This window comes from Glandiceps talaboti, chromosome 12 (genome assembly GCF_964340395.1).
Source record: "Glandiceps talaboti chromosome 12, keGlaTala1.1, whole genome shotgun sequence".
Classification (NCBI taxonomy): Eukaryota; Metazoa; Hemichordata; class Enteropneusta; family Spengelidae; genus Glandiceps; species Glandiceps talaboti.
The window spans coordinates 21,827,141-21,854,174 of record NC_135560.1 but is presented as its reverse complement, the minus strand read 5'-3'; the positions used below and the strand labels follow the sequence as shown (position 1 = coordinate 21,854,174).

General features: G+C 37.0%; 1 protein-coding gene across 1 annotated transcript; it reads left to right on the top strand.

The window, feature by feature from the left end:
• The first annotated feature begins 3,446 nt into the window (after positions 1-3,446).
• Positions 3,447-17,930, top strand: LOC144443112 (homeobox protein orthopedia B-like). The gene is made up of 3 exons (XM_078132484.1): positions 3,447-3,654; positions 5,231-5,526; positions 17,138-17,930. Exons 1-3 carry the CDS (start codon positions 3,447-3,449, stop codon positions 17,648-17,650), a joined length of 1,017 nt encoding a protein of 338 aa, XP_077988610.1. The 3' UTR covers positions 17,651-17,930.
• The last annotated feature ends 9,104 nt before the right edge of the window (positions 17,931-27,034 follow it).

The following is a 27,034-nucleotide window of genomic DNA, read 5'->3' as shown; positions in this document are numbered from 1 at the left end:
TAAGCAGTGTCAACTTTTTGGTTTGAGACTTGAGTCAGTGGGGTAAAGCACCATAAGTGGTGTATTCTTTCCTAAATGAAGTAGCAGAAGAATGGTTATGTCATGAAATATATAGCATTATATATCCTGGCTTTCACTGAAGGATCTACGCGTGGGGTAAATATAGATAATGCTGTATACTAGTATTTCAAAATCGCTTAGTACGACCTTAGACTCTACATGATAGTCTATTGTACGACTATCGATGTATTGCTGCCGTCAAATTTCTGGATTTAAAACAGACTTATCGGGGTTGGTTATTTTTCTTCTATTGTCTAGTGTCAGTCATTGCAGATTACCAAAGCACCCTTTTAATTATTGTTTATTTCTTTGCGTCGTAATTGATAATCTGAAGCTGTTAGCGTGGTTCATTTATTTAGTAAATAAAATAGTAATTACTGTTCCTCTAAGCATGGAAGTGTCACTGACTCTAATAGTGATGGGAACCATACAACATCACACACAGACACACAGAAATATATATATATATATATATATATATATATATATATATATATATATATATATATATATATATATATATATATATATATATATTGGCTAAGACAGACAGACAACAGATAGACAAAGGAGATGGACAGAAAGTAAAGCTTAGAATTTGGAGAATGCTACTAGGACAATACTCGTCGTGCCAGGTATCTAGCTCCTTGGTAGTGTTATCATCTCTGTCACCCATACGTAAACTTTTTATCAAACTAGTATGTTGCTGAAGTCCTCGCTGTTGTAATGTTTAATTTGTTTGTTTGCATTGCTAATTTACTGTTATTATTCCTGTAAAGATAATGATGGCATCTTAACTATTCATGCAACGTCGCTAATTACCTGTTAATGAGGTGCCAATCAATCACTGGGATCCCCTCAGATATTTAATTAACAACTACGATGCATTAATTTCATGTTAGATCTCGTTTTCTCGGTAGTCTGTATTTATACCATAGACTGTCTATGTACGTTCTCACCATCATAATATCAAACATGGGTTAACGCTTTACCAAAATGTCGAATTTACTATCATTCAATTTTGGACTATTTTCCCATCGCGCATTTGTTTCTTGTTATGCACATCATCTCAAATCGGTTTATAAGATTGTATTTGCAGTGGCCATACTATTCAAACTTGAAATAAACATAACAATTGCAGGTCAATGTCAATTTCACGGGTCATGGTATCATAAATGCTTTTATAAAATCACATCCACAATGTCGTTGGGTAGTTGTACTAGTGTAGATATAGAAATGAACTGCTAACCAATGTCAGTTTCAAGGAATAGAGACTCATTTATGTCAGAGTTTTTGCAAACCAACAATGCCTTAATTAGAAAGACAAATACACGATTTTTAAATAAATCTTGAGGGAGTTAATTATAAGAGGATTGGGGAGTGGACGCCACACTTGAACTTGTCCATCAACATTAGTCTTGCCAAGCTTGGTGGCCATAAGTTGATTCCACTAGCAGGATGAACGCCAAGTTCAAGTAGGTGACAATTTATAAATTAAACAAGGGGAGGGTGCAATAGGTGGGAAAGTTTACTCAGGATTGTTGTACTGTTTGTCATTGGGCTTTTTCACAACCCATCACTAATTGAGTAATGAGGCAGTTAATTAGTGTGTATTCATCTATCGTTTGTTATGGAAAACAAAAGTGAGGAAGTTTAAAGAGGCAAGGGGCTGAGTTAAAACAGGAATGTGAAGAACTACTGCTGAGAGGGTATTATCTTTTCTATAATCAAGTGATTCTTGTCTCGTTAAAGACGTTCTCAGGAAAGTCGCAAATTTAAAGTGGGCCAAATTAATGAAGCGTTTATCGTGAGTAATTGAACAAACAATGGTCCCCCTATGATGAAGGCATGTGTTCAGTCGTTTTGTATTTACCGGTTGTTTCAATTTTTTCAAGTATAAAATGAGACCGACTTTTAAACGTGTCCGTCATTTGACCTAATGTACCTGCCATACTCATGGTCCTGCTATGTACGCGCAATTCGAACGTGAAACTGAATGCATCGGTACGTAAATCAATAGAAATAGTCCGCAGACCACTTCCTCATATCAACCTTGGTTCACTTCCTGCTTGAAATCCAAGTAATGCAAAGAACTTTAGCTCAAAACTTTCCACACCGGTAGCAATTCTGAGAGATAACAATCTCGAAAAATTAAGGTTGGCATTTCGTTACATGATTCCCCTTGTCCAGAAATGTCAATCTTCGAGTTGAGGTCTTATGTGCCGGAGGGAAAATACTTCAGTTATCCCTAATAGGGCTTGGGCCTCGTAGACTACTTGAAGTCATGTACGGTACTAAACAGAGAAAAAACATAGTTAGCGTGTGTTACATAAAACAGAAAAGCGCGTCAAATTGTTTGGCTCAACAAATAACAACACTAGTAGAATTTTCGTTTAGATTTCGTTCTCTCTTTTCAAAAAGGCCAACAGGGTTGCCTTCACTGCCGCAATACTGTGATTAGCAGAAAGTCGTGTATTGTAACAGAGGAGATAGAAACAAATTGATTAAAAGGGGAGGTGCTAATGCTGATTTGTGCATTCAAAGAACGCCTGTGGCGAGAATTAGTACACAAAAACATGCAAAAAGTTGGTGGAGAAAGTGCACAATTGTAAACAATGGTATTGTTGCCAATGGTTGCTAACTCATTAGGAGCCTTTTCATCATCGCTCCTTTAATAAGTTGACACAGACTGGACTAAAAGGGCTTATGGCTGAGTTTGCCCGCCCAATTTGGTTTAGAGACCAACCCATAAACGTCATGTTTACATACATATCATGGAAAAGTGACAGCTAACTAGGAACCAGCATAATCCAACAAGATTGATAGTAAATCAACACAGTGGCAGATCGTGCTTATTTTGGTGTCCAATCGCCGCGCTTTACCAAACCTGTAAATATCCACTTTCTCGCCACAGAGGGGGTCCTTGCAAGGCCGCTTAGCTTAATCAGGAGTGAGTAGTACGCTGTCACAGCATGCACAGTCTAAAAGTATCTCGCCAAAAGAAGTGAATCAATAAGGACTTAGAGGGCCTCAGCAGTAATTGTATTAACAGCGTGTTTTAATACTCGTTGCACACAGTCCATCGACGATGAGTCAATTGTTGGACAGTGTTTGATTGACAAGTGGTCGTTTTAAAGTAATCGTACACATGGGCATGGAAGTTATTTGGTGTTGAGGCAACTGAGACAAGCAACAGAGGAGAATACGGTGTACACAAACCAAACAATCATCTTTTTGGTATACAACCACCTTGCATATTATCTTATTTCCAACAAATCACCTAGACCATGGCGTCGGAAATAATGCGACCTTCTGTGGCGATCGAACCCACGAACGAATCACCATCGAAACTACCTTGTAACACTCCTGCGCGGCGAAGCCCCGGTATGTCGAAGCCTAGTGCATACTCTATTGACGTTATCCTCGGTAACAAACCGCCTTGTTCCCGTGCTTTGGAAGTCCCTGTTATGGAAAGTAGACGTAACAGACAAAATGAAGTCCCCTGCCCTACGTCGCCAGAGTCCGACAGGTTGAGTTTGCTGCAGGATGAAGAAGTCTTATCGAAAGACAGCGTTTCATTGAATCATTCTGAAGGTATGGTAACAACACTCACACACTCTCTCTCTCCTTATTTATTAACCACAGCCTGGATCATAGAATATACCCAGACTATGTCTGTTGATTTTGTATTCTGACTGTAACAAACAACTCTTGGGCTATAATTGGCCTGCTAAATGTTCAGTCGTGTTTTTTGCGGGTTAACGCAACAAGTTTGTGAACAAAATAATTTCATGAAATGGATAGCCCACTATTTCATTGGCGTTCCTTTCATAATATTTGCACTAAAGCGGATAAATATAGTTCTTCTTTAAATTCCGAAAAGTCAAGCGTTCATGGAGAGGAATGATTCTAGCACCGTGACATGATAGAGCCGATTTGAATTTACCCAGATGGCTTGCAAATTTCTCGCAACAACAACTAATTAATACAATACAAGCTGACACAACACGGTTTCCGTCGGCAAACTGAGTTGCTGGTATGACACAGTCACTCCAGGGGTGCAGAACAATCATTACAGTTGAGAGAGGGTAACGAACGACATGGCCAACCAACACCCCTCCTCCTCCCGCCAAACGGTTATGACGGTTTATTGCAGTGAGACCCTAACGTACGAACCTCGACGGAATAGAGATGTCTAATAGTCACTAATATGTATAAGTCACGTCATGCTTTGTCGAGTTGTATTGTTGTCGCCCCATCCTCATTGTTGATTTTGTTTGATCGTTAATGAATACATACTTTCAACAAACGTCGTTACCAAAATGAAATGAAATTAGCTCAGACCATTGTAAAACACCCAGACAGACAACTGTGTACCATCTCCAACCAAATTACCCAAACATCAGCAAAAAATGTCAGTGGTTGGAAACCCCTAAATAACTAATATTCATTTCATTGTAGCATATAATAAATAATTCTATGAGCTAATTTTAGGAATACTTTTTTTCAACCCGTAAATATTTCATGTCTATATTTTTCGAGTTTCTCTCCTCATTGTTAACAGTTCTGTGTGTGTATGATCACTTACTTAAATTACTGGTTATTAACACACAAAAAAGCCAAAATTAAATGTGTGATGATAAACGGGTTTAATTAAAGTAATCCCCGGAGAGAAACTGATAAATAATTACTAAGTTAATATACCCTTTATTCGTGGGTTCAAATTGTACACTTTTGCTTCATTGAGTGATAACGCATAATTATAATTTTGGATATTACTAAGCGATTATATTTACATATCTACAAAGCCATGCTGGTCAACTAGACTGAATATAGTCAAAAGTGATAACCTTAGGTCCTGCACTGTTTAATTTCACTATGAAGTGGGGTATCATATGAACTGATACTCATCTCTGCTCAAACGCTTCACTTGTTGTAATCAGATTAATAGATGTGATGAACTATTTAAGGCAATACAATTAATGTCGTTCTGGCATCATTTATTTCTTTACGCATTCGTTGTCATGAATGTTATGTTAGTTAGTGTCAATGCTTTCCCATCCACTCTGACCCAGCCTTCTGGTTTATCCGCAAATCGCTTCATTTTTGCACCCTGTTAATATAATCCCCTCCCCAAAATAACTATAATTATTTTATCGATTTATGTCAGATGTTTCGGCCGAAGAGATTCTGGCAAGAAGTGATGCTGGGTCGCCAGCTGGTAGCTTACTTAACGACAGTAGCGATGCTATGGGTAGAGATTGTGAAGACCAAAAAATGAACGAATCCAACTCCGAACAGGACGGCACACCGGAAAAACCACGGAAAGTGCGACGGAGTCGAACCACCTTCACAACCTATCAGTTGCATCAGCTTGAACGGTCGTTCGAAAAGACACAGTATCCTGACGTCTTTACTCGTGAAGAACTGGCACTGCGACTTGATCTAAGTGAAGCAAGAGTTCAGGTAAATGACCCTCACATTTCGTTTTTTCCTTGTCTCGTCTGAGAACCGAAAATATGGAATTATGCTTCCCTTTTCATCATTAGATTTATTTCTCTTAGTAATCATTACATGTAACAGTAAAGCTTGAATGATAAAATAGAAAGACAAAACATAAAGATAAAATTCTGTTAAATCGAATATTTAATATTGTACGTTTAATACATTCAAATACGTTGGATATTTAAAATCGTTGATTTGGTGTTACCTTAGTAACAAAATAAATGTTATCATTTAAAAAGATAGGGATAATCATTAATTGATGCCAGTATTTCATTCTTTAAAAAAATAAAATCATTTAGAATCATCGCATGAAAGTGTAACACAGCGTCTATACGTGAATCGGCTTAGTTCACGTACGACTGCGGCAGACCGGTGTTGCCTTACTGAGCCATGCCGTAGTACGGTCAATTGTACGCCTCGGGGAAATGAACGAATCCAATGGTTCAGTTTCCAAATGGCATCAAAGTAAACGAAACGTCTACTATAATTGCTAATTAAGGAAATAAACACAGTTAGTCTGTCGTTAAAGGAACGTAAGCACAAGACTCTCAAGTAATAGTTGTCCATTTCCATTGAAAGCGTCAAGAGAAATGTGATACAGTGTTTGACTTATTAGATTGACAAGGACATTTAATGCAATCATACGAAGAACTAAAACACACTTGTATCAGGGCGGTTCTTAGCCAGACTTTCTCCACGTACATATAAACTCGACGTATTTTGGTATTTACAAGATATGGCTGGAACTTAGCAGAGGAGGGGAAGCACTCAAAAAGTCCTTAAGTCGTAGGTAACTGGCGCCTGCATGTCAAGAAATATGCGGAATTCAAGGGAGAGGTTGGGTACATTGGAACGCCTAGGCATGGGTTTCATGTGCAGTTTATAACAACTTTCGCTAGAGGAATCTGTCGACGTTGAAAAGTAATCGCATCTTCGACTGACGAAACTCTCGTCGTAGAAATTCCTTACACAATAGGTAAATTCGAATGTTTTTGTTTAGTAAATTGCTGCAATATATGCTTCATTTGGCCTGCTATGTTGACCGTACTCCAACAACTTTACTGCGACAATCTGTAAAAGCTCTAAAGTGCTCCACAGCGTGTGAACGGACGTTTTCCCTTTGCATGACTGACAGAACCGTCTGAAAATCTTAACCCTATTCGAACCGAATTCTCGAAATTTTAACGTAAAATGCTAAACATTGAGGGAGGTACCGTCAGTCTCAACTTGGAATCCCTTCACGGTTAACAAGCGTGGCAGGAAACACGCCAAATTCAAAATGTCAAGTACCGAAGCCAAGTCAACTCCTATTTCTCCACAGGCAGAGAGTGTGCGTTAATGTTGTTCATTTCAAGTACTAAGAGTTGTCCATTGCGTACATTTCACAGCAGTTTAGGTGTAACAACTACCAAGCTATAGCTTCTTGGCGTACCATTAGTAATAGAATTACAACCGCACTACATGTATCAAGAGTGAAGAACACAATAAACTGCATTAGATGTGTCAGGTGGGAAAGGTTAAATAACAACGCTACAAGACAACCAAGAACACACAGACTAACCAGTATAAATGTAGGATACACATTTTGATCAGGCACGTGATATTTCTGTAGACACCGTGATGTTACTTTACTTGGGTCCCAAACGCAAACTGATTACCACCCATGGCACCAAAGTAAAGCGTTTTCTGTATGTACCACAATCGTTTATAGCATTCATATCAAGTGTAAAAGTATTACAGTTTCATTTGCTAATTTATCAACCAATTTGTTTTTAAATTGCATCAACTTTCCGTCGCCATAAAACCACTGGAAATCAGATTATTGAAATTAAATGCAAAAGTACAATGGCACAGTCACGTGGATTGTCTTTGTGGTGGCTACCCCATACACACCACCACCACCATCACCACCACCACCACCACCACCACCACCACTATCACCATCACATTCACCACCGCTATCACCACCACCACCACTATCACCATCACATCCACCACCGCTATCACCACCACCACCACCGCCACCACTATCACCATCACATCCACCACCGCTATCACCACCACTATCACCACCACCACCACCGCTATCACCACCACCACCACCACCACCACTATCACCATCAGCGAATATGTCAGTCGTATTGATAGTGTAAGTTTACATTCAGAAGAAAACTAAAATATGGTGACAAAACAACCTGTCTGATTTTATTCACCGTTCGGTATTCACCATGACTATTTTAGTAAACCGATCATGTTCATAGTCAGTCAGTCAGTCAGTCAGTCAGTCTACAATATCACAATATCACTGACATAAAGGGCAATAGGAATAACACATGCCAGTATATTGTACTATGAAACCAAGCTGCAAACAAAAAACACACAAAGTAACAATAGACATTATATTATGACCTGTATTTTTCAACTACATCATATTTTCATACTTGTCAGTAATTCAAATAATATTCTAATACATACACAGATATGAGTCTTTTCACATTGATTATATATCATAACGTCTGTTTATTTTAGTTTTGTAATTCAATAATTAGTAAAAAGAGACAAAGTTTGAAGTGTGGTGAGGACTTTGTCTCCGTCCATACCAGCGCCCAATGTGACAACAATGGTCTTTGTAGAACAATTTGATTTAATTAAAAGTAGTATAGGATAGATTGAATACACAAATACTTAATAAAACCGCCAGCATGTTATTTCACATATCTATTACGTAACCATAGAATTTCAATGATGCATAGCATAGTGTATAAATAGACAGTCCGAGACAAACATAAGGCTACCGAGAGATCAGTATAGTGATGTTGTAAAAGGTCGATTTAAGGGCCAGTGTCTGCATTATATAGTTCTTTTATAGCAAATTTAATGATATAAGGGCAATACCCAAACTCGTTTGCTGAGCGTCAACATACTATAACTTACATAAAAAAAATTGGGAAAAGAACTGAGAACTGTGCATGCGATAGGTTTATATTCCCAGGTGTGTGTGTGTGTGTGTGTGTGTGTGTGTGTGTGTGTCTGTTTGTCTGTCTGTCTGTCTGTCTGTCTGTCTGTCTGTCTGTCTGTCTGTCTATCTGTCTGTCTGTCTGTGTTTCTGTGTGTGTGTGTCTATATAGTGTATATATATGGATCAAATGTGTCTAACGTTAACGCTAGTGTTTACATAAGACACAATATGATGGGGAAAATGTAACAGTTTACAAATCGATTTTACACAGGATTAGACACGGTCAATGTTTATTTCAAAATTTCACCAGTGCCTCCCCTCCCCTCCTCAATCGATTAAATCTCATGAATCATATGGTTTTAACCGACTTCACAATCCTAACCCTAATATTTGATCCTACACAGCAGTATTATATTAATTGGTTTACTATTTCAATTATAACAATTAAATTTTTTTTTCATGGATATTTGTGTTAATTTAAGAGGTACTCATAGCCGTTGTATTTCACTAACAGTACAAAGGAAGGCGGAGTAACAACCGTGTACATACATGTCGTTAGACTAAAGATGACGGAAGTTACATCCAACTCGTCGGTCTTTGTCCAGTCAGACTCGATCGAGTTGGAACAAAGCAACTCAAGGTGGTATAGGACATGTGGTATCTATACTACATTCCAGATCACTGCGAATATGTGTTGTTTAAAGACACAGCAAGTAGGGCTTGATTTCCATTGTTATCAGCTACCTGTTAGTTATGTTTCTATCATAGATAAAAAAAAAGATTATTGGATGTGGTACTTGATTATTTAGAGACCCAGTGAAAGTATTAGAATTTCAGTATAATTTACCAAAATATCCTGAATGGATATAATTTAGGTCTGTGACTCGTAACAATAGCAAGACAGCCACTCATCACAGTCATTGTGCAGTATGGCATACCAAAATCACCATTCTCGGCCAAAGTATTTTTTATTGTTACAGTACTTGTCTATCAAATGGAGCTAATTGCCGTGCCTGTATCGGGTTGCGAACGTAGCAACCCTGAAACTTGTTAATTAATTTTCTCATTAAGTATGTTGTACTGATTAAGTATGTTAATGTCTGATGGACTGATGACAATGCATACTCCATTATATCTGTGAAACGAGGAACAGATTGTTAATATAATGAAACAAGTTGCCGTATTTTATAGATGACATGTCTATTCGTGTTGAATACATTGTCTCACTCTCAGCTATCATGTGTGTATGGTGTGTATCCATGTCTGCTTGAGGATATAGCTGTAAACCTCCCCCGACACACACACACACACACACACACACACACACACACACACACACAATATAGCATGTCTTTATTAAGGACAAGGCTTCGTTTTAATAAACCAGGCGGATACTGCGAAGAAGCTTGAAAATATGCCGTATAAATGATGATGAAATAAAAACGCCCACCGCGAAAAAGGAAAGAAATCGTATTCGGTCAGTTCATTATGAATATAAAGTGTAAGCACTTTTACGATGGAGCCGTGTGGTGTTAACAGTAAATTGATCACAAATAGGGACTCCTGTATATTCTAATAGTGAAAAGAGCAAACAATAGTCCCCCTTCTCTTTTTGTGTTACATTCATATGACTGCATACGGTGAAGCGTCCAGATTTTAAATAGTTTTGTTCTTACCCGTCTGTCTGTTCAAATGAAAGAGTAGAAATTAGTACTATTTCATCCACAAAAGAATAACAATATGGTACGCTCTTTTGGGTATTCATTGCCACAGTGTATTAAAAGACACACAAGTGGAATGAGTTTGTGTATGTTTCTGATTGACTTAATTCAAAGACCCATCAGTGCAAACAGAACTGCACGTATGTGTTTAGTTACATTAACTCAGTGAGTATACAGTCCGTGATTGATCAACTAGTTTTCCAGTGACGTTACCTCTTTTGTTGTGATGTCCCCCCTGATTTCTTACAATTGCCTCAATTAACACCATTTTCCAAAAGCAACAATGCTGTGATGTAGACAGCGTACGGTACACGGCCGGCTTAGTAAAAACACAGACAAAAAATATCTTCCTTGTCTGTGGTGTAACCTATTCTTTAGGCCATATGCTAGATATCAAGAGGAATTTAATGTCGCTTCATTTCGACGGAATTCATGGCACAGTTCTTTTATTGATTTGGGCACAGAAGAAAAAAAGGACTTTTAAGGTAATGATTTATCTGCAACAGGCGATGACACAACAGTCAATCTACTAACAATTACTTTTGGTTGATACACGATCCACAAATTAAAAGCATCAAGTCGATAAAGCCGAGATATTTCACCATGCTTGGAAAAACAAACCTTTCACACAATTTGAACATTCGGGAACTTTCAAGTGAACCAGCGCGAGGAAATTGCCTGTCAATTTAGCGAAACTGTTACAGTTGGTTATAAATGGAAAGCTAACTGAGGCTGGTGTGAACATCACTAATCAGATGGTAGACTGAATAACCGCCTCATATACATATACCAATTTCCGATCGATACGGGCTATTTTGGCCATATAAACACAAAATCAAATAAATCAAGTAACTTGGCGTGTTGCTATTAGTCAATGGAACATTTGATTCAAAATGGTTATTCGATGATGGTGTTCAGAAAAATGTCCTTGGAAGAGGATGGTTTATTTTTTTTATCATTATTCATCCTTTACCAAAATATATCATTGACAAGGTTTATAGCTATTTGCAGTTGGCGATATCTTCAAGTCAAAGTTGCACGTTCTAAAAAAAGAAAAAATATCACCTTGATTCCGTACACAATTGAGCGACGTGTTAACTACTGGATTGTACTCTAGATAGTTATTGCAGTCACGGAGAACCTGTTAGACAGAAGTTGTGACCCAGGGATATATAAAACATGTTTTTTTTTATTGTTTGAAATAATTTCCCCAACAATCAAGAAACAGTACACGTGTGTATGACGACTAGCTGCTAAACCATTCAGTGCATGATCAGCTGGGAAAACATTTGTACATACAATGAAACCATGTGGGTCTCATTTTATTTATCGTCACAGTTAGTACTGGCCGATCAATATAATTTACATGTTTTGTTGTAGAAATCTGCCGTTTATTTCTCGTATTTCTGACTAGAGACGGACAGACAGACAGACAGACAGACAGACAGACAGACAGACAGACAGACAGACAGACAGACAGACAAATGGATGGATGGACGGACAGACAAACAAACAAACAAACAAACAAACAAACAAACAAAGAAGGCGTTCAATTATATTTCTCTCAAATATTTTCTCTCTTTAATATGTCGATATTAAATATTACGTTTAATATTTACATACTACTTTAGTTATATCAAGAGATCAACTGTCGTAATAATTATATATATAAAAAAGGTCAAAGTGTTGTAGACTCAAGTATGTAAATTTTGTATTGACAATTGACCTTTCAATAAATTTATTAATAAGCATATGAAGGCGTCTACCGTGTAACATGTAAACAAGATAATGGCTGACTTTCGCCCTTTTAATATAGTTTAGGGTGCTACCTTTAAGCCTTTCCTTCGTAATTGGACCATTGAAAATGTAAACAAAAACATAGCTGTATTCAAAGTGATGTGTAGAGATACCAGTCTAGCATGTCAGTAAAGAAACATTACTGAAAATTACTTTTCCCTGTCGATTTTGAAATATCGCTTTATGTTCATTTATTTCTGCATCAAAATTTCGACACTTTAAGCTTCAGCAGTGAATTATTTAGCTAACTATTAAAATCGACAGAAATTGACAGTATTTATTCATTTCATTCTATTTTATTTTATTGGTTGGCTACCTTTATGTTGCTTTATGCTGTTGATCGTTCTTTGGTTGGTTGGTTGGTTGGTTGGTTGGTTGGTTGGTTGGTTGGTTGGTTGGTTGGTTGCTTAATAAGTCAGTCGTTTTAGTTGGTTTTCTTTAATGTATACACTACATGATAGAATGTCCTGCATACTTTCAAGAGTTTGTTTTAAAAGAAGGAGATTACATTAAAAGAAAGAAATCATACACACAGTGTGTTTAGGCGATGAATTAGATCTTTTTGCAGCCTTTTGACATAAAACAAACAATATTGAAAGATGACAAAGCAATGTGTGTAAACTTTGAATAAAATATATATCAACGTCGGACGAGTTCGAACCCATGTAAAGCTGACCTTTGACCGTTCATTGTAGCATTCCGAACTGTCAGGCCCTCGACATCACTTATTGACATACTCATTCGATAACACACGTTGATGTATTCACCAATTTAAATTTGGTTATCACTTCAAGGAAGTCATATAAACCATTCTGGAAACACCAAATAGAGGCCAATTTCTTTGTACTTGGTCATTTTGAAATTGATTAGTTTTGATCAATTTTACCCTGCAGAAATGAAGTGGGGTATACAGTCTAATTTCCTGCCAGAAACTCCTGTATACTGACATTCATTTGATGTCATTCATACAATACCAATACATACTCTCTCGCTTCATCCCTTCTGCTTCGTTTCATGCAAATTAACCCGATATTGGCTGCAATTGGACACGAAAACCGAGTCAAACAACGATGATGACTCCTGACAGACTTAATTATACCAATTATCTCACGTCAGTGAAGCTGAAATGAAAAAAAAAGACTACCGTCGTATCTTTGACATGATGGTGACGCCGACAACAGAAAGTAGCATACTATAGGTACCATATTACGTTCAGAAGGGTCATATATTTGACACAGCATTTTTATTCTTTTTAACGGTGAGATGAGTCAAATAAAAGGTGCACCACACTTCATTGTCGCTTTGAAGTACCAGTTCATTTTGTTAGATTTGTTTCAGCAGCTCATTAAAATTGATAATTTATATTACGATCCCTTGTTCAATTGATCTTCAACAAAACGTTAGGCAGGGAGGAATGGAACTTAGTTAAAAAAATTGGGGGGGGGGATTCAAAACACCATGACTAAACTCACTTTCGAATTTCATTGTTCTCAGTAGCTTTTTAATGATCTATATAAAGTCTGATTAAGAAAAATATTGTAAAATAGTCAAATGGAAATAAAATGTAAAGAACGCATGTAGAATTGTCAGAAATTGATTGGAGCTGGAATACTACTGACACTGATGAAATACAGGAATTCTTTACAAACATCTTTACATCCCGCCATATGGCAATCTGTCCAGTACCAGAGTTCTCTACTCTTGTTTATAATTCATTATTTCATATCTCCTGCGACATCATGTTCCTTCAATTAATAATGTCACGATTTTGGAGTCACTATGACAGGGATAATAAAAGGACAATCAACATTTCATATGTGAGCTTTCATGTCCGATTCAACTTGACAACAAGGCGCTATTTAGTAGTCACAGACCAGCTTTATAAAAACCTGTATATTGGCTGTACATATGACGGGACGGTGTGTTGCGCTTGCCCGCGTTTTGGCCTTCATTAATATTACCCAGCCGTACAGTATTTGAATAAACAATTAAAGGGTCGTTTTATAATTGTCTGTTTATATTTTTAAACTAACACGTCTAATTATACATGTATACAACCCAGCCAGCATCTTTACCATGCCACGTGTTACCCTGCGGGCCTGGACAATCGCTTAAATTAGGACCAAAGCATTAGCACTACGTTGCCGACTGCAACAGACTCGCTTTCAAATGGAGTGTGAACTTTTAATTATCTTTTCGTAGTATAGGAGATTATTCTCCAGCGTTTACAATGAAACACATTGTATGAAATAAATACAAGCCTACATAAGGCACGAATTAAAAATGAATTATTCAATTTTCATACATTGAAAAGAAATTATATATTGGACTGTTGCATTGTTCGTAATATACAGACAATGCTAAACAGGTATACAGTTTCGTGATAATCAAACATTATGCGTTTTGTTTGTTTGTTTGTCCTTTTATTTATTTATTTATTTATTTATTTATTTATTTATTTATTTATTTATTTATTTATCTGTTTGTTTAATTCCGAATCAACGAATACACAGAAAGAGGGCGATTCCTTCATCGACGGTGAATTAAATAAAACTTACGAGAAAATTTATCACCATGTGTCTATTTGTGAAATATATGGTGTTGACAACGACAACACCACCCTAAGACATTGAAAAGTATTGACTTTATGCCCCGTAAATGTGTAATTAGAGTTGATATTTTACCTTCTGTTCATGTTGGAGATAAACCACTTAGTATTGTTCATGAACATGACACAGGGTTATACCCTGACCGACTCTCTGCATGATGATATAGTGCAATCAAACGCCAGGTGAAATGCTTTTACAGCCAAGCTAATATTTTACTTCGTACATTTTCACACTATTCAGTTGATGTTAAGCTATTATTTAGAACTTCTGTTCGAATATGTACTGCTCTCAGTTGTGGTCATTATACAGTAAAGAGTGTCTGAATAATTTTAGAGTTGGTTACAACCATGTGTACGCTTTCCGTATTCGTATGTGATATTCGCGAGACTGTAGTGCAAGCTCAGTGTTTATCTCAACACACAACCTCCACTTTTGGGGTTCTTAGGCGAAAGCTAATGTACACTTTTTTGAAAGGTTAAAGTAATGGTTTTAATTTAGCGATGCTAAATTACGTTACGATCCTCTGCTCGATGAATATTCAATTGTGCCTGTAGCTTGTTATAGGTGTGTATTGTCAGCTTATCTTGTTTGAGTTCTGTTAGTTTAATAATTCTGTTTTTGTGTGCATTTTTAATTTTTCTGTCTATTTTAGCTATGGGATGTTTTGAGCATTGTTGCGTTCTCTCCCCCCCCCCCCACCCCCGAAATAACTTTAAAAATAACAACAATAATACTGAGGTGTAAGGTCAAAATTGCTGTAGAAAATTACTGGTACGGACTTTACTAGAAACCAGTTCAATATGTATGTAGAGGGGAAATTTTCTTTTCTGGTCGTATAAATTTCAATTCAATTCATTTTTAAAAGGATTTAGTAATTATGTCCACGTATTGTCGCCATGGTGTCACGAGGCGTTGAAATGTTTAGAGTATCATGCATTTCCAGCGTTAAAGGTTGAATTCGATGTTGACAAATAAAGAAGAATAAATAAATTCTAGTACTGATTAGTAAACTAGTACAATGCGATTCAAAATGATACAAAGATATTTTATGTGATGCATAGAAAGCCTGTGGTGTTTCTCTACCCGTATATTTTACGCAGCATTTTTTTCTGGTCTGGGTTATGCATATGGTGTTTTAATTTCAAACACGACAAGATAGTCTTTTTTTTAATGTATGTGTTGCGCCACGCACAACGCCACTGTTGGTATTCTGGAAATTGTGAACTAGAGATAAAATTATTCTATGAACGAGGTGACAGCGTTGCTACCTCCCAGTAGAATGAAATAAATGTATACAATGTAGTTGTATAGACACCAGCAATGGGGTAAACCCATTCATACAATTATCCTAATTACTCTCACTAAATGATTCAAATTAGCAGAAAATACACCAATATTAGGCTTTCAAAAGACGTTTCCCTCGAGTCTACTGTTTCCCGCCCATTGCTCATCTTTCTGAGGAACCGGACTCATCATCCTGTCTCCTGAATGTGGTGAAATTTTACAATTTGACCAATTTAGGCGCGAAAACCGATAATTGGACAAGACGAACCGTCAATTATCCTTTTATCTTCAGTTTTATTTCTTTACACTCATTTCAAATAATCAGTGTCTATGTTCTTTAGTTGTCTGTGTCCGGTGTGATCTCGTACCATTGCATGTAATTTTAAAGCTTTCATCCAAAATTTGGCACTAATTACAAAGGAAGGAAAATGCAAAAGAGAAAGAGTGTGTCATTCATATATATACTTAGCAGTGTTTCAATTTAAAACTTGCCTATCCAAACCAAAAACAATTCGTACAATACCTCTTGGAACAGATTCATAACATGACTATTTTAATCTAATTTCGTAGCTTCACCATTGAAAACCATAAGTAAATTAGCGCTGGTCGTTTTATGCGAGGAGAAACACGTTTTTCCCATTAAAAGTGCTCATCTAAGTATAATCATTGCTATTACTCCCAAAGTCATTGATACAATTCGCATGAAATAGCATTTCTATTTTTTTGGCATAACAATAAAAATTTGACTCTGGCGTAATGCTCTCATTTACACATTGAATGTACATGTTCCTGTCTGTAATTGTTGGTTCGTTGTACAGAAAATATTGGGATGAATGCGAAAACAATGAAGAACTCAAAGCCACATTTCATGCTGTGTGGTACCGCCATTGAATGAATAATTTTCAGATATTCAATATTATTGCACAGTAACCTTACTTTTGTGCAAGTGAATATGTATTTGTTTTAAGTTTATTACTATTTTGTTAGAATTGTATTTTTAAAACGGGGGATAGATGGTAGCATCAACTATACCAAGGCCAAAGGCGGTACTAACTCAAAGCCTTTCGTTTTGATAATAAACAGACTCTGTAGGAGTGATGGTAACACCTCATGTTCTCGTCACTCATTTGTTGAATGTCTAGAAATATTCTACAATTGCATAGTATACACTCTAATATGCTAAATTTTCCCTTGTTCTTCAGGTATGGTTTCAAAACAGGCGAGCTAAATGGCGCAAACGTGAGAAGGCTTTGGGAAGAGAGAGTCCCAATTTCCTATCGCCATATGGCGGCGATATCAGTCCATCACATGAGCTCAGTCCCCAGTACTCAAGTCCTGAAAGTATTTGGGCCAACAATTTGGCCAGACAACTGCCATATTTAACCGGAGTAGGACCAATGCGAGCTTTGGGTCACCAAGGGACATTTATACCAGCGACCTCTCCATATCTGCATGGCAAATCATTTGACGGACTTTTAGCAAGCTACATGTGCAATGGCCTCCCAGGTTCAGTGTTGGCACCATCGTCTTCATCGGCGACGTCACTTCCGCTTGCATCCCCAGTCCTTTCCTCGCTCCCACCAGGAATTTCACATTTGGACTTAGCAGACGCATATGGTATTAGAAAATCTAGTATCGATGCTTTAAGGTTAAGGGCAAAAGAGCACACTTCTGTTTTAGACACCCGGAGCGGTGGCACACCGCCAGAGAAGTAAAAGTGAAGATGACGCCTTGTTATTTTTTTCGCAGTGAGGCTGCCACCTTTGAACTGAGTGTTTCTCAGAGAAACTTTCACTATACTTTGAGAATATAAACTGCGTACTCCGTCACTTCTTGTGGTATTAGTTGGTGACCTCTCAGACCACTGGTTGGCTATAAGACACATTGTGTTGTGAAAATATATTCACACTTGTGGTCTCTTAGTGACAAAGTCACGTGACCATATGAGATGTCAAACCATCATTCCAGTATATAGAATTGAGACATGTATTCAAATCGCTTCAAATTCTATTCTAAATATGTAAAACTTCAGTTGTAATGAATTGAAGAAAAACTTTCTGAGTTGTATGTTATTTCTTGTTATATTTTCTTGACACACTGTTTTTGAAAAAGTCATAGCAAACAGCATGATGTAGACAGTCCTGGGTAGTAGTATTATGATGTCGGTAACAAGCCAACTTAAACTAGTATTTACAGTAGGGTTTCGTCAATATTGCCTGCTATGGTTTCATAAGTTATATTTGGGTACTTTGGTGTTCTTCTTTACTGGGTACCACCTTACGTTGATAAATTGTGTACCGCCACGCTCACAAATTATTATTTTCTATGTCTGTTCGACGAATGTTACATTCTTTAATCTTTCTCACATTAATCATTCATGATTTCATCCAATGTTAACATTCCTATCCAAACTTCAACGGTATTATGTGTCTTAAAGTTCATCATCATGTTATCCGACTATACAACATACCATTTTGTATACATGTAAGATCTCTATCATAGAAGTCATAATTAGATATTCCATCTCGCCATTTTGAAATGTCATGGTTTTTGTCTTTTTTTGTCTTTTTTGTTATTGTTTTTTGCTTTCTTTTACAAGAATTTTGTATTTCGCAAACATCTTTTCATGAAGACATGTAAAAAAGACGAGAGAGCTGGGAAATCTTTTTAAACATTCAAGGCCGACAATAGAGCAATCTTTGAAAGGACGTTTACCCAATTTTTGTAAGAATTGGGCCTGCAAAATCTGGCGCCATTTCGCCTGATGTGCAACTCATTTGACCCACCGCTGGGCATGTCGGGTAACCCGTCCATGACCGAAAAATGGCAGAAAATCGTATTTTAATTTCCTTTTAAAGGAAGAAATGACTTGCGATTATTTTCAATCGTCGTAATGGCATGGGCAATAACCTCATGTGACAATCAATGTCGATTTGCCTTCTGAGTTTGCTGAAATTCTAATATCTATTGATTGAGATGAAAACAGTATAATGAGTGTGAAAATATCGTATAAAACTTTCCCTCGTTCATTTTAATGGGAATAAAGCTGTTAACGATTGGTTATTATTATTAAGTTAAATTTGTGCAATAAAATTACAGTTGACAATTTGAATTTGATGTCAGTTGTCATTATGTGTTGGTATCAGGCTCTTAACGTACATCCTGGAAGGAACTTGCTAACTCCTGCTTAAAAACCTCAACCAAACAACTTAAAGCATTTTGGGTCTACAGTACATTAGCCTGTATACTCGCTGGATCTGTGACTCCACAACACTCAGTATAGACAGTAAACAATTGTAGCACAGCCAAAGACACAGACAGTCGATGGGCTACCATTATATACATCATAATATCAATGTTCACGGTTCGCCGAGTGTATTCTCTTCTCTCAAAATCCCTAACCCTTCTTGGGAGCATATTCCTGACCGAGATTATCTCTTACATCCTGTGTATTGAGAGAGAGAGAGAGAGAGAGAGAGAGAGAGAGAGAGAGAGAGAGAGAGAGAGAGAGAGAGAGAAGGTGACAGTCATTTACACGGACACACATAAGGGGAAAGACAGGCTGACAGACGGACGGGGTGGATCGATGGATGGATGGTTGGATGAATGGACAGGTGTAAACAGAGTCAAAGGGATACAGAATCACCAAAATATAGGTAGACATAGAGAGGGGTTGTGGAATTGTGTAAATAAATAGGATATTAAGGAAATGTAAGGGTATATTAAGAGACAGACTAAGCCAGGGGCCGACACAGTGCTACATGTATATATGGCAATATTTAGAAAGTCTGGGCAAAACGGGTTGCCCTAGTATAACAGGAGAAAAGTACATTTACAGATAAAATGATGAAGGCAACATGACATTTATTACATACCCTCAGACAACTTCTAATGCAAAGGAAACAATTACATAGGTGCCGTGTAGTGTTTTAAGTAGAAGTAGTCAAGTTTAAATGTTGATATCAGTTAGAAAATAACCAATTATTAAAATCATCAACTCCATATGTAATGTTTCATTACAGGCCTGTTTTACTGCAATACGAAAGAATAGCAATGCTTATCACTGTTAAATGTGATTTGGCAAATGATCCTGCTGTGTTTGTTGTGTCTCTGTTAGTCTGGAGTAAAAATATGTATATCTTTGTGTCAAAAACGTAATGTCCCATGCGTGAAATACCAAGCCTACATCATTTTAGCTTTAAAGTAAATTTGTATTGCTAGGATTGTTTTGGTTATTGGGATGATACACGATCACATCTGAGTACTCCTCCATGAGGATAAAAAACCTAGATCTTACTTACAAATAAATGCAGAAAGCTGATATAGTGCTGTAAGCCTAAAATGATATAAATGATTGAAAGTAAGAATTGTGATTTTATGAATCAGAAGGGAATTATGAAAAAAAAAATCTTTGTGGTTATACAATGTTGTTTTCCCGGGACAGTAATAGTTATTATTTGTATACCTGAACCAAATTGCCATTCAAAGTTAGATGGATTAAAACCACAAGTGTATATATGTATGGCATCAGCGATAATTGACAGCTGTTGTAAATGCATGTATGGCATCCTGAAACAGATCTAAACTGTAAATGCTATTGTGGTGTGAAATATTGCTTTTAATCGTTTGTTAGGGCGTATTCATTAAAATACCGCGTTTTGTATGGTTTTACGATTCTGTCTACTTCTGTAAAAGTAGTAATTCGCTAGTAATCTCGCTGGGTTATTTTATCACGATGATTTACATATTTCCACTCGTGCTTGTGCGTGTTGTTTTTTCTGCTACGCACTTTTCACTCCTTTCCTCTTGTAAATATGTCCGCAGAGAACACATCAAGCACTCTGTTGGTCACTGTTAATAGGGTAAGGCTAAAGTGTGCTTGATTGGTCAGTGTTAATAGGGTAAGGCTAAAGGGTACTTGATTGGTCAATGTTAATAGGGTAAGGCTAAAGTGTGTTTGATTGGGAAGTGTTAATAGGGTAAGGCTAAAGGGTGTTTGATTGGCCAGTGTTAATAGGGTAAAGCTAAAGGGTACTTGAGTGGGCAGTGTTAATAGGGTAAGGCTAAAGGGTGTTCATAATCAAAGAGAGAAAAACATGACAGTGAGAGTTTGCCAGGTGGGAGTTGAAAACGATAAGACATCTTATTGTCACAAAACAAGAAAAGAAAGGCAACAAATACATGTAACTTAACTGAAAGTATTGTAACATGTCAAATCGCCAAACCACAGAGACACAACAAGTATACACGTTAAGAACTTGTAACAATATTATTTATCGACCTTAGTAAGCAACTTACTTGAACCAATTTCTACTACACTTGAACACCCATCAGGAATCTCGCAATTTTAAATTGAATTACTCATAACTTTGATATGAGACGAGACATCAGTAATTCCTTGCAATAGAAACGACAACTACCATTTGAGTCGCCGAAATTGGACAGATTGCGACAAATGAGAATCTTTATTCCGGATAATTTATTAGTTTTACATACAAATAAGCCATTAAATACTCGCTGATGTTGTATTTAACACAGGAGATGGAGAATCAATTCAATAAAAAAAAACACGTTTTAAAATCAATGTCTGGCCACAGTGAAACGTGTCAACCTGCAGTACAGGGTATATAGGTAGACGCCACATGCGGCAAAATTAAAAGCCATGATTATTTTCGAGATGAAATATGGGTTTCAGCTTTCCTGATATTAAAGCTTATTGACCTTATAGCTAGTTGACATTCGCGTCAAAATCCCATCGTGACCTCCCCGACAAACACACACACGCAAAGGGCAGCTAGAGATAATACACATTATTAAAATCATGCCATCTGAAACAAAGCATCGTCTGAACTGACTTAACAATCTGACTAATATTGCTCCATTTCATCGGATAGCTCAACAAATATACTACATTTCATTATGATGTACATTTCCTTGGTGTAAAGTATTACTGACTGACGTCAAATCCTTAAGAGAAACTATGTGCTAAAATAGTAGATTCTCAAACACAGAAACAGTAACAATATTCAGAAAGGATTTTATGGAGTCAGACGCTTTATTCCAGGTGACATGTTTTCATTGCGGGTAGTTGAAACTCTGCTCAAGATTGATATATAAATAGATAATGATGATAATAATTTAATTTCTTTGTGTAAGCTAGGCCACTGGCCTTTAGGTACACGACCTATGTAATATTTGTAATTTACAAGGTCAAAGGTCAAAGGACGTCGTGAGTCCTCTTCTTTTGGGACTATTAAACTGTTCTTTGTAAGTCCCATGATTACAGGTCTTTTAATGCAGTGTACCGGCATATCTTACGTATAACGTTTGATAAATATATCACAATCTGTATGTAGCTTTAGGGGTGAGCTATGAAAATTCTTGACTTGATTGCGGAGGGGCTTTGTACATTTTTGAGAGGGGGGAGGGGCTGCGAATTTTTTTCACCAAAATATTTTTCCTCGGCACCCCTTCATTTCCTGGCATAAATTCTGCTCGCTCCCTATCCAGTGGTTAAAGTTTTTTAATATAAATTTTAAATTCCATACAAACGGGTCATATGTTACTACACATGGACAATGGAGAGGACAGTGAAAGGAACAAGAATGAAAATGTATATGATATGTCATTTATAAGGTAGTTTGTTCTTGCAAATATTAAAGACATCAAGAATAATCTCATTCTATGCCACAGGTCACAAGTTCTATCATATGATTATCTGAAAAAATTATTTTGCAATTCCAGCATAACCTTTAACAAGTTATGGAAATGGACATTGAAATGTAGTTCATGTGCCATAATCCCTTTTCAAATACATACACTTTAAACAGAAACAGTCACATTTGCAAAATGTTTTAGTTGAAGTTGCTATGATATTTTACTGTAAGGGCTCTCGTAGTTTCTACATCTTATCTCAAAGTAACGATTTCATAGCGGGCGCCCCCAAGTGTTGACAAGACGTCAGCAACGTTTTATTCAGAAATTCAACATTGAGAAGAATTTGGACCATAAAGGGCGCCAAGTATGTGGTTAATTTTCTAAGATTATAACGCTATTGAACGGAAAACCAATTCATTTGTTCAATGACATTTGGACAATCCTCCGATAGTATGTATCTTGACAAGGGGACTAAAAACAAATTTTCTAATTAATTGAATTTAATTTGGTAAATAAATTAATAAACTATAACAAGGTGGAGGTATCAACAAAATTTGATCGATGCGAAACTATATCAAACTATAACCGTTATTAGGTAAATGTTAATTTCTAAGTCCATCTATTGTCCATCGGCTTCACACCGTGACACTTTAACGCTTGGTAAATCTCACGCAACACCCAAGAGAGAATCCCTTACCATGATTATACAAAAATAAGTAAATTGAAAACTTCCAACGGTTCAACGCTGACGGATCTCTAATTGAGTCCTTGTAGGCATTTTCTAGCTGTTCGTTTTTCGTTAAAATTTCAAAGATCTTAGAAACGTCGGATCTATCTACAGTTCAGATATTTTGAAGACTTTGATCTAATGATCTAAGTAGAAAGCTTAAGCAAAGAATCTTAATGACCGACGGGACACTGCAAGACAGGTTATGTAAGGGAAGATGAATAGATACATGTACTCACAAGTGAATATTCACTTTTTAAAATTAAAATTCGAATTATCATGCCTTCGGCTGTGGTATGCGAAGAGCCAAGACTTGTCTTGCGCTTGTATTCAATTGCAAGTGAGTCGTAATTCTGAAGTCATGCAGGCTGAATAAATTTGAGACCAACAACAGCAAACGAATCGCACGTGCTTTCTTTTATAAGAAACATTCAAGACAAGATTTCTAAAGCAGATAGGTGACCTATAGGTTTTGATGTAGAGGTCCCAACTACGAATAGCATCGCTGAACGTAGCCAATTATCGCGATCAAAACAGTGAATTAGGCACACATTGTGTAGCACTCTCTTCGGCTAACAAGACGTACTCTAGATATAATTTCTTGGGGCTTCAAACGGGTACTTGTTGTTGTCATTATTATATGCTTCGCCATTCTCACAACAGCGCGTTCAGTTTAACAAAAGCTGGACTACTCCTGATTGACAGATTGCTATGGCAACTAAATATAGGCATAAAAGGGACTGCATCGGGGTACTAATAAGGGGCAACAGGGCAAAAGATGGCAGACTGGGCTAGCAATTGTTCACTAATTCTTCTCAGCTTTACAATTCATGTACTGGTTGCTAATTGAAGAACTACGAATAGTATTCATTGACAAACAGTCAGCGGTGGGGCTTTGGATGATCCCTTGGTCCTTCCTATAGAGGCTTCGCCAAAAGAAAAGCATGCTTAACTCAAGTAGTTTCACTAAACTAGCAGTTCTGTTACACCACAGTAATTAAGCATCTGAAATGGTCGATTTAGTTGGACTCACTCCAACAAACTTCAACGAACACCAACTATCGAAAGGTAAACTTTAACGCGTGCAAACGAAATCATCAAAATCTGTCCAAAGACGCGGTTAACATAACTGCGCAATTAGACGCTAATATAAACTAATTAGGGCCTCTAATTACCTATTCAAGGGACACAAAGCAACGACGCATTAACAGTGAAGTAGGCCGGACAGTTATCACTAATGGTGGAGTCTTCTGAAAGAAAACCACTATACTATACCTAATTTAGCAAATACCCCTTTGAAGTATAGTGCTTGGCTATTGACTCAATTCTGCTTTAGCCTGCAAAAGCGTATTCTTTCTTTTCGAATCTGAACTGGTGGAGTGGCAAAGCCGCCCTCAACAAGACCAACGCCTTGTTTAATGGCCAAATTTCAATTCTTGTTCGGTCTAGCAACCACACAAGGGCTTCGATCGCGACGGTAGTGAGAAGGGAAGAAATCAACAATATCGACAGATACCGTTTCAGTGTGTTGACCAATCCAATTACGGTTTATTATGATTGTGTACTTTGCAAACATTCTATGTGTGTACATTCCTCTGTACGCACACATTCAATTCCATTGATTTCCCATTCAATCCCAATTATGCGCATCGAAGTCACATTTCGTTCACCTCCCAATTTTAGAGGATTGAACACACCCACAATCGTACTTTAGTATCAATTTTAGAGTTCTACCTTTACTTCATGTCCTTAATACAGTTAGATTTTTCGCTCTGAAGACTTACCAAGTTCGTTTATTTTCTCACCACTCATTTCCGCCGAAGGCCTTCTCACAGGATCGTTGAATTGAACAGCAGGGGTCGTTCTTTCCCTTTGTATGTGATTTTCATTCCCTAATTCTATACCGTCTGAAACGAACAATCCTTTACAAAATGGAATCAAAATTTAACGCTTCCCACGTAAGACTTTGTGTACATCGTTCGATGAAGATATTCGACCCTTACTGAAATAAAAGACTCGGTATCTACCAAGTTGGCTAATTAAAGCGTATATAAACCACATTTTTTCGATCGCAGGTGATTAGGAGTAGACTCTATTTATACCAACAATGGTCGTATTTGTTGTAACTTGGAGACAGAAAAATCGTTTATCTATAATGGCGGATGCCATGCAGGTTTCAAGAAATAATCCCGCCATCTGCTAAGAAACAACTATTAAGTTATTAAAATTATAGCGTCTGAAATAATGAGAGGGGAACACAGAGTAACGCCAAGGTAAGATAGCTTTGATCGACGCAGGTAAGATTATCTCTGACATAGACAGTGTAACCAGGCTTGTGGAGTGGCTCTGAAGAACATAGTTCGGACGATTCAAGCCCGGCACTTTGCTCAAGCAAACCCCTTTCTGTTTTGGCAAATAAATGTGTGCAGTTATTCAACTCAACAATTTGCCTCCAGAAAAGAATCGTTATCTTTCCAAACACTTGTAAAGACCGTTTGACAACTCGGAACCGTTTTGACTTGACAGAGAAGTGGAATAGTTTCTCACATAACAATACAATGGCAATTTTCTACATTGCTATTATCGTTAATCAACAGTACCAATCAACTATGCACAGTGATATGATGAGTAACTGTCAATAAATTGTTAATCAAATCTATAGAAAGAGTTGTTTTTTGAACAACGAGACGTACAATCTAGTGATAACGTGTAATTGAATTAATTGCAATGGTCAAGTGGAAACGTCCCATCTCTTTGACTATTGATTGACCGCATTCGTCGAAATCACTTCAGAGCGGTCGTAATAGTGTGCAAAAAGGGTAAATACTGTCGAATAATTTTAATATGCACTGAAAAGAGAATTTTGCTGTTTTCCTTGACCTAATTTTCACTGTTTTATTTTAGGAAAGTGTGCAGAGTAACTATGAGAAGAAAAAACCCACACCCGCGAAAATAATGGCAATAATTTCCATTTAGTCGTTCACAGTATATTATATCCATATTTTGTGTGGAAATTGACATCCGTTCATTAACAGTCGACCGCACTATTTCTCGTCCATGGGTAATTTTACAAACAAAGTTGTTGGTACAATGTAAATAAGTAGACCCATCCTGTTAGTCATTTACATAGGAATGATCATTCTTAGTGACCACTAATTCCTCAAGGACCAATGTTTTGTAAGTACAGTTTATTCAAGGCAAAATATCACGTCTTACAAAGCCTTTTGCAATTACAGATATACCCATCGTGATGTGTTTCCGGTACATTTTGAGTATTAAAGTTGGTGGCCAATTACCACTTTTGGTACCGGTTTCAAACTTGTATTGCGGTGTGTAAAAAAAAATGTTTTGCCAAATTTCGCAGTACTCTTACTGCTATTGGATGACTAGTACAAAACGATTTGTGAAAAGTTCGTCTATACATTTTGGTGAGTTTGGCAAATATACTGTCAGAGTCGGTTGTTTTCAAAACTTTAACATATTCAATTGCGGCCATACCATGGTCCTCACCAGATGTACATTTCATCGTTCTTGTATTTGTAAAAAAAATACATGTACATTGTAACATTATGCCTCCAGATATATAGAGTAAATATTAGGCAGAAAAATTGTCTCTGTAATTGTCTTTGAAGTGTTTAGAAGTTTTAGGCTAAGCCTACTCGAACATGAAAGCAGGCTAAAACGTTTAAACACTTCAAAGAGACAATATTTGTGC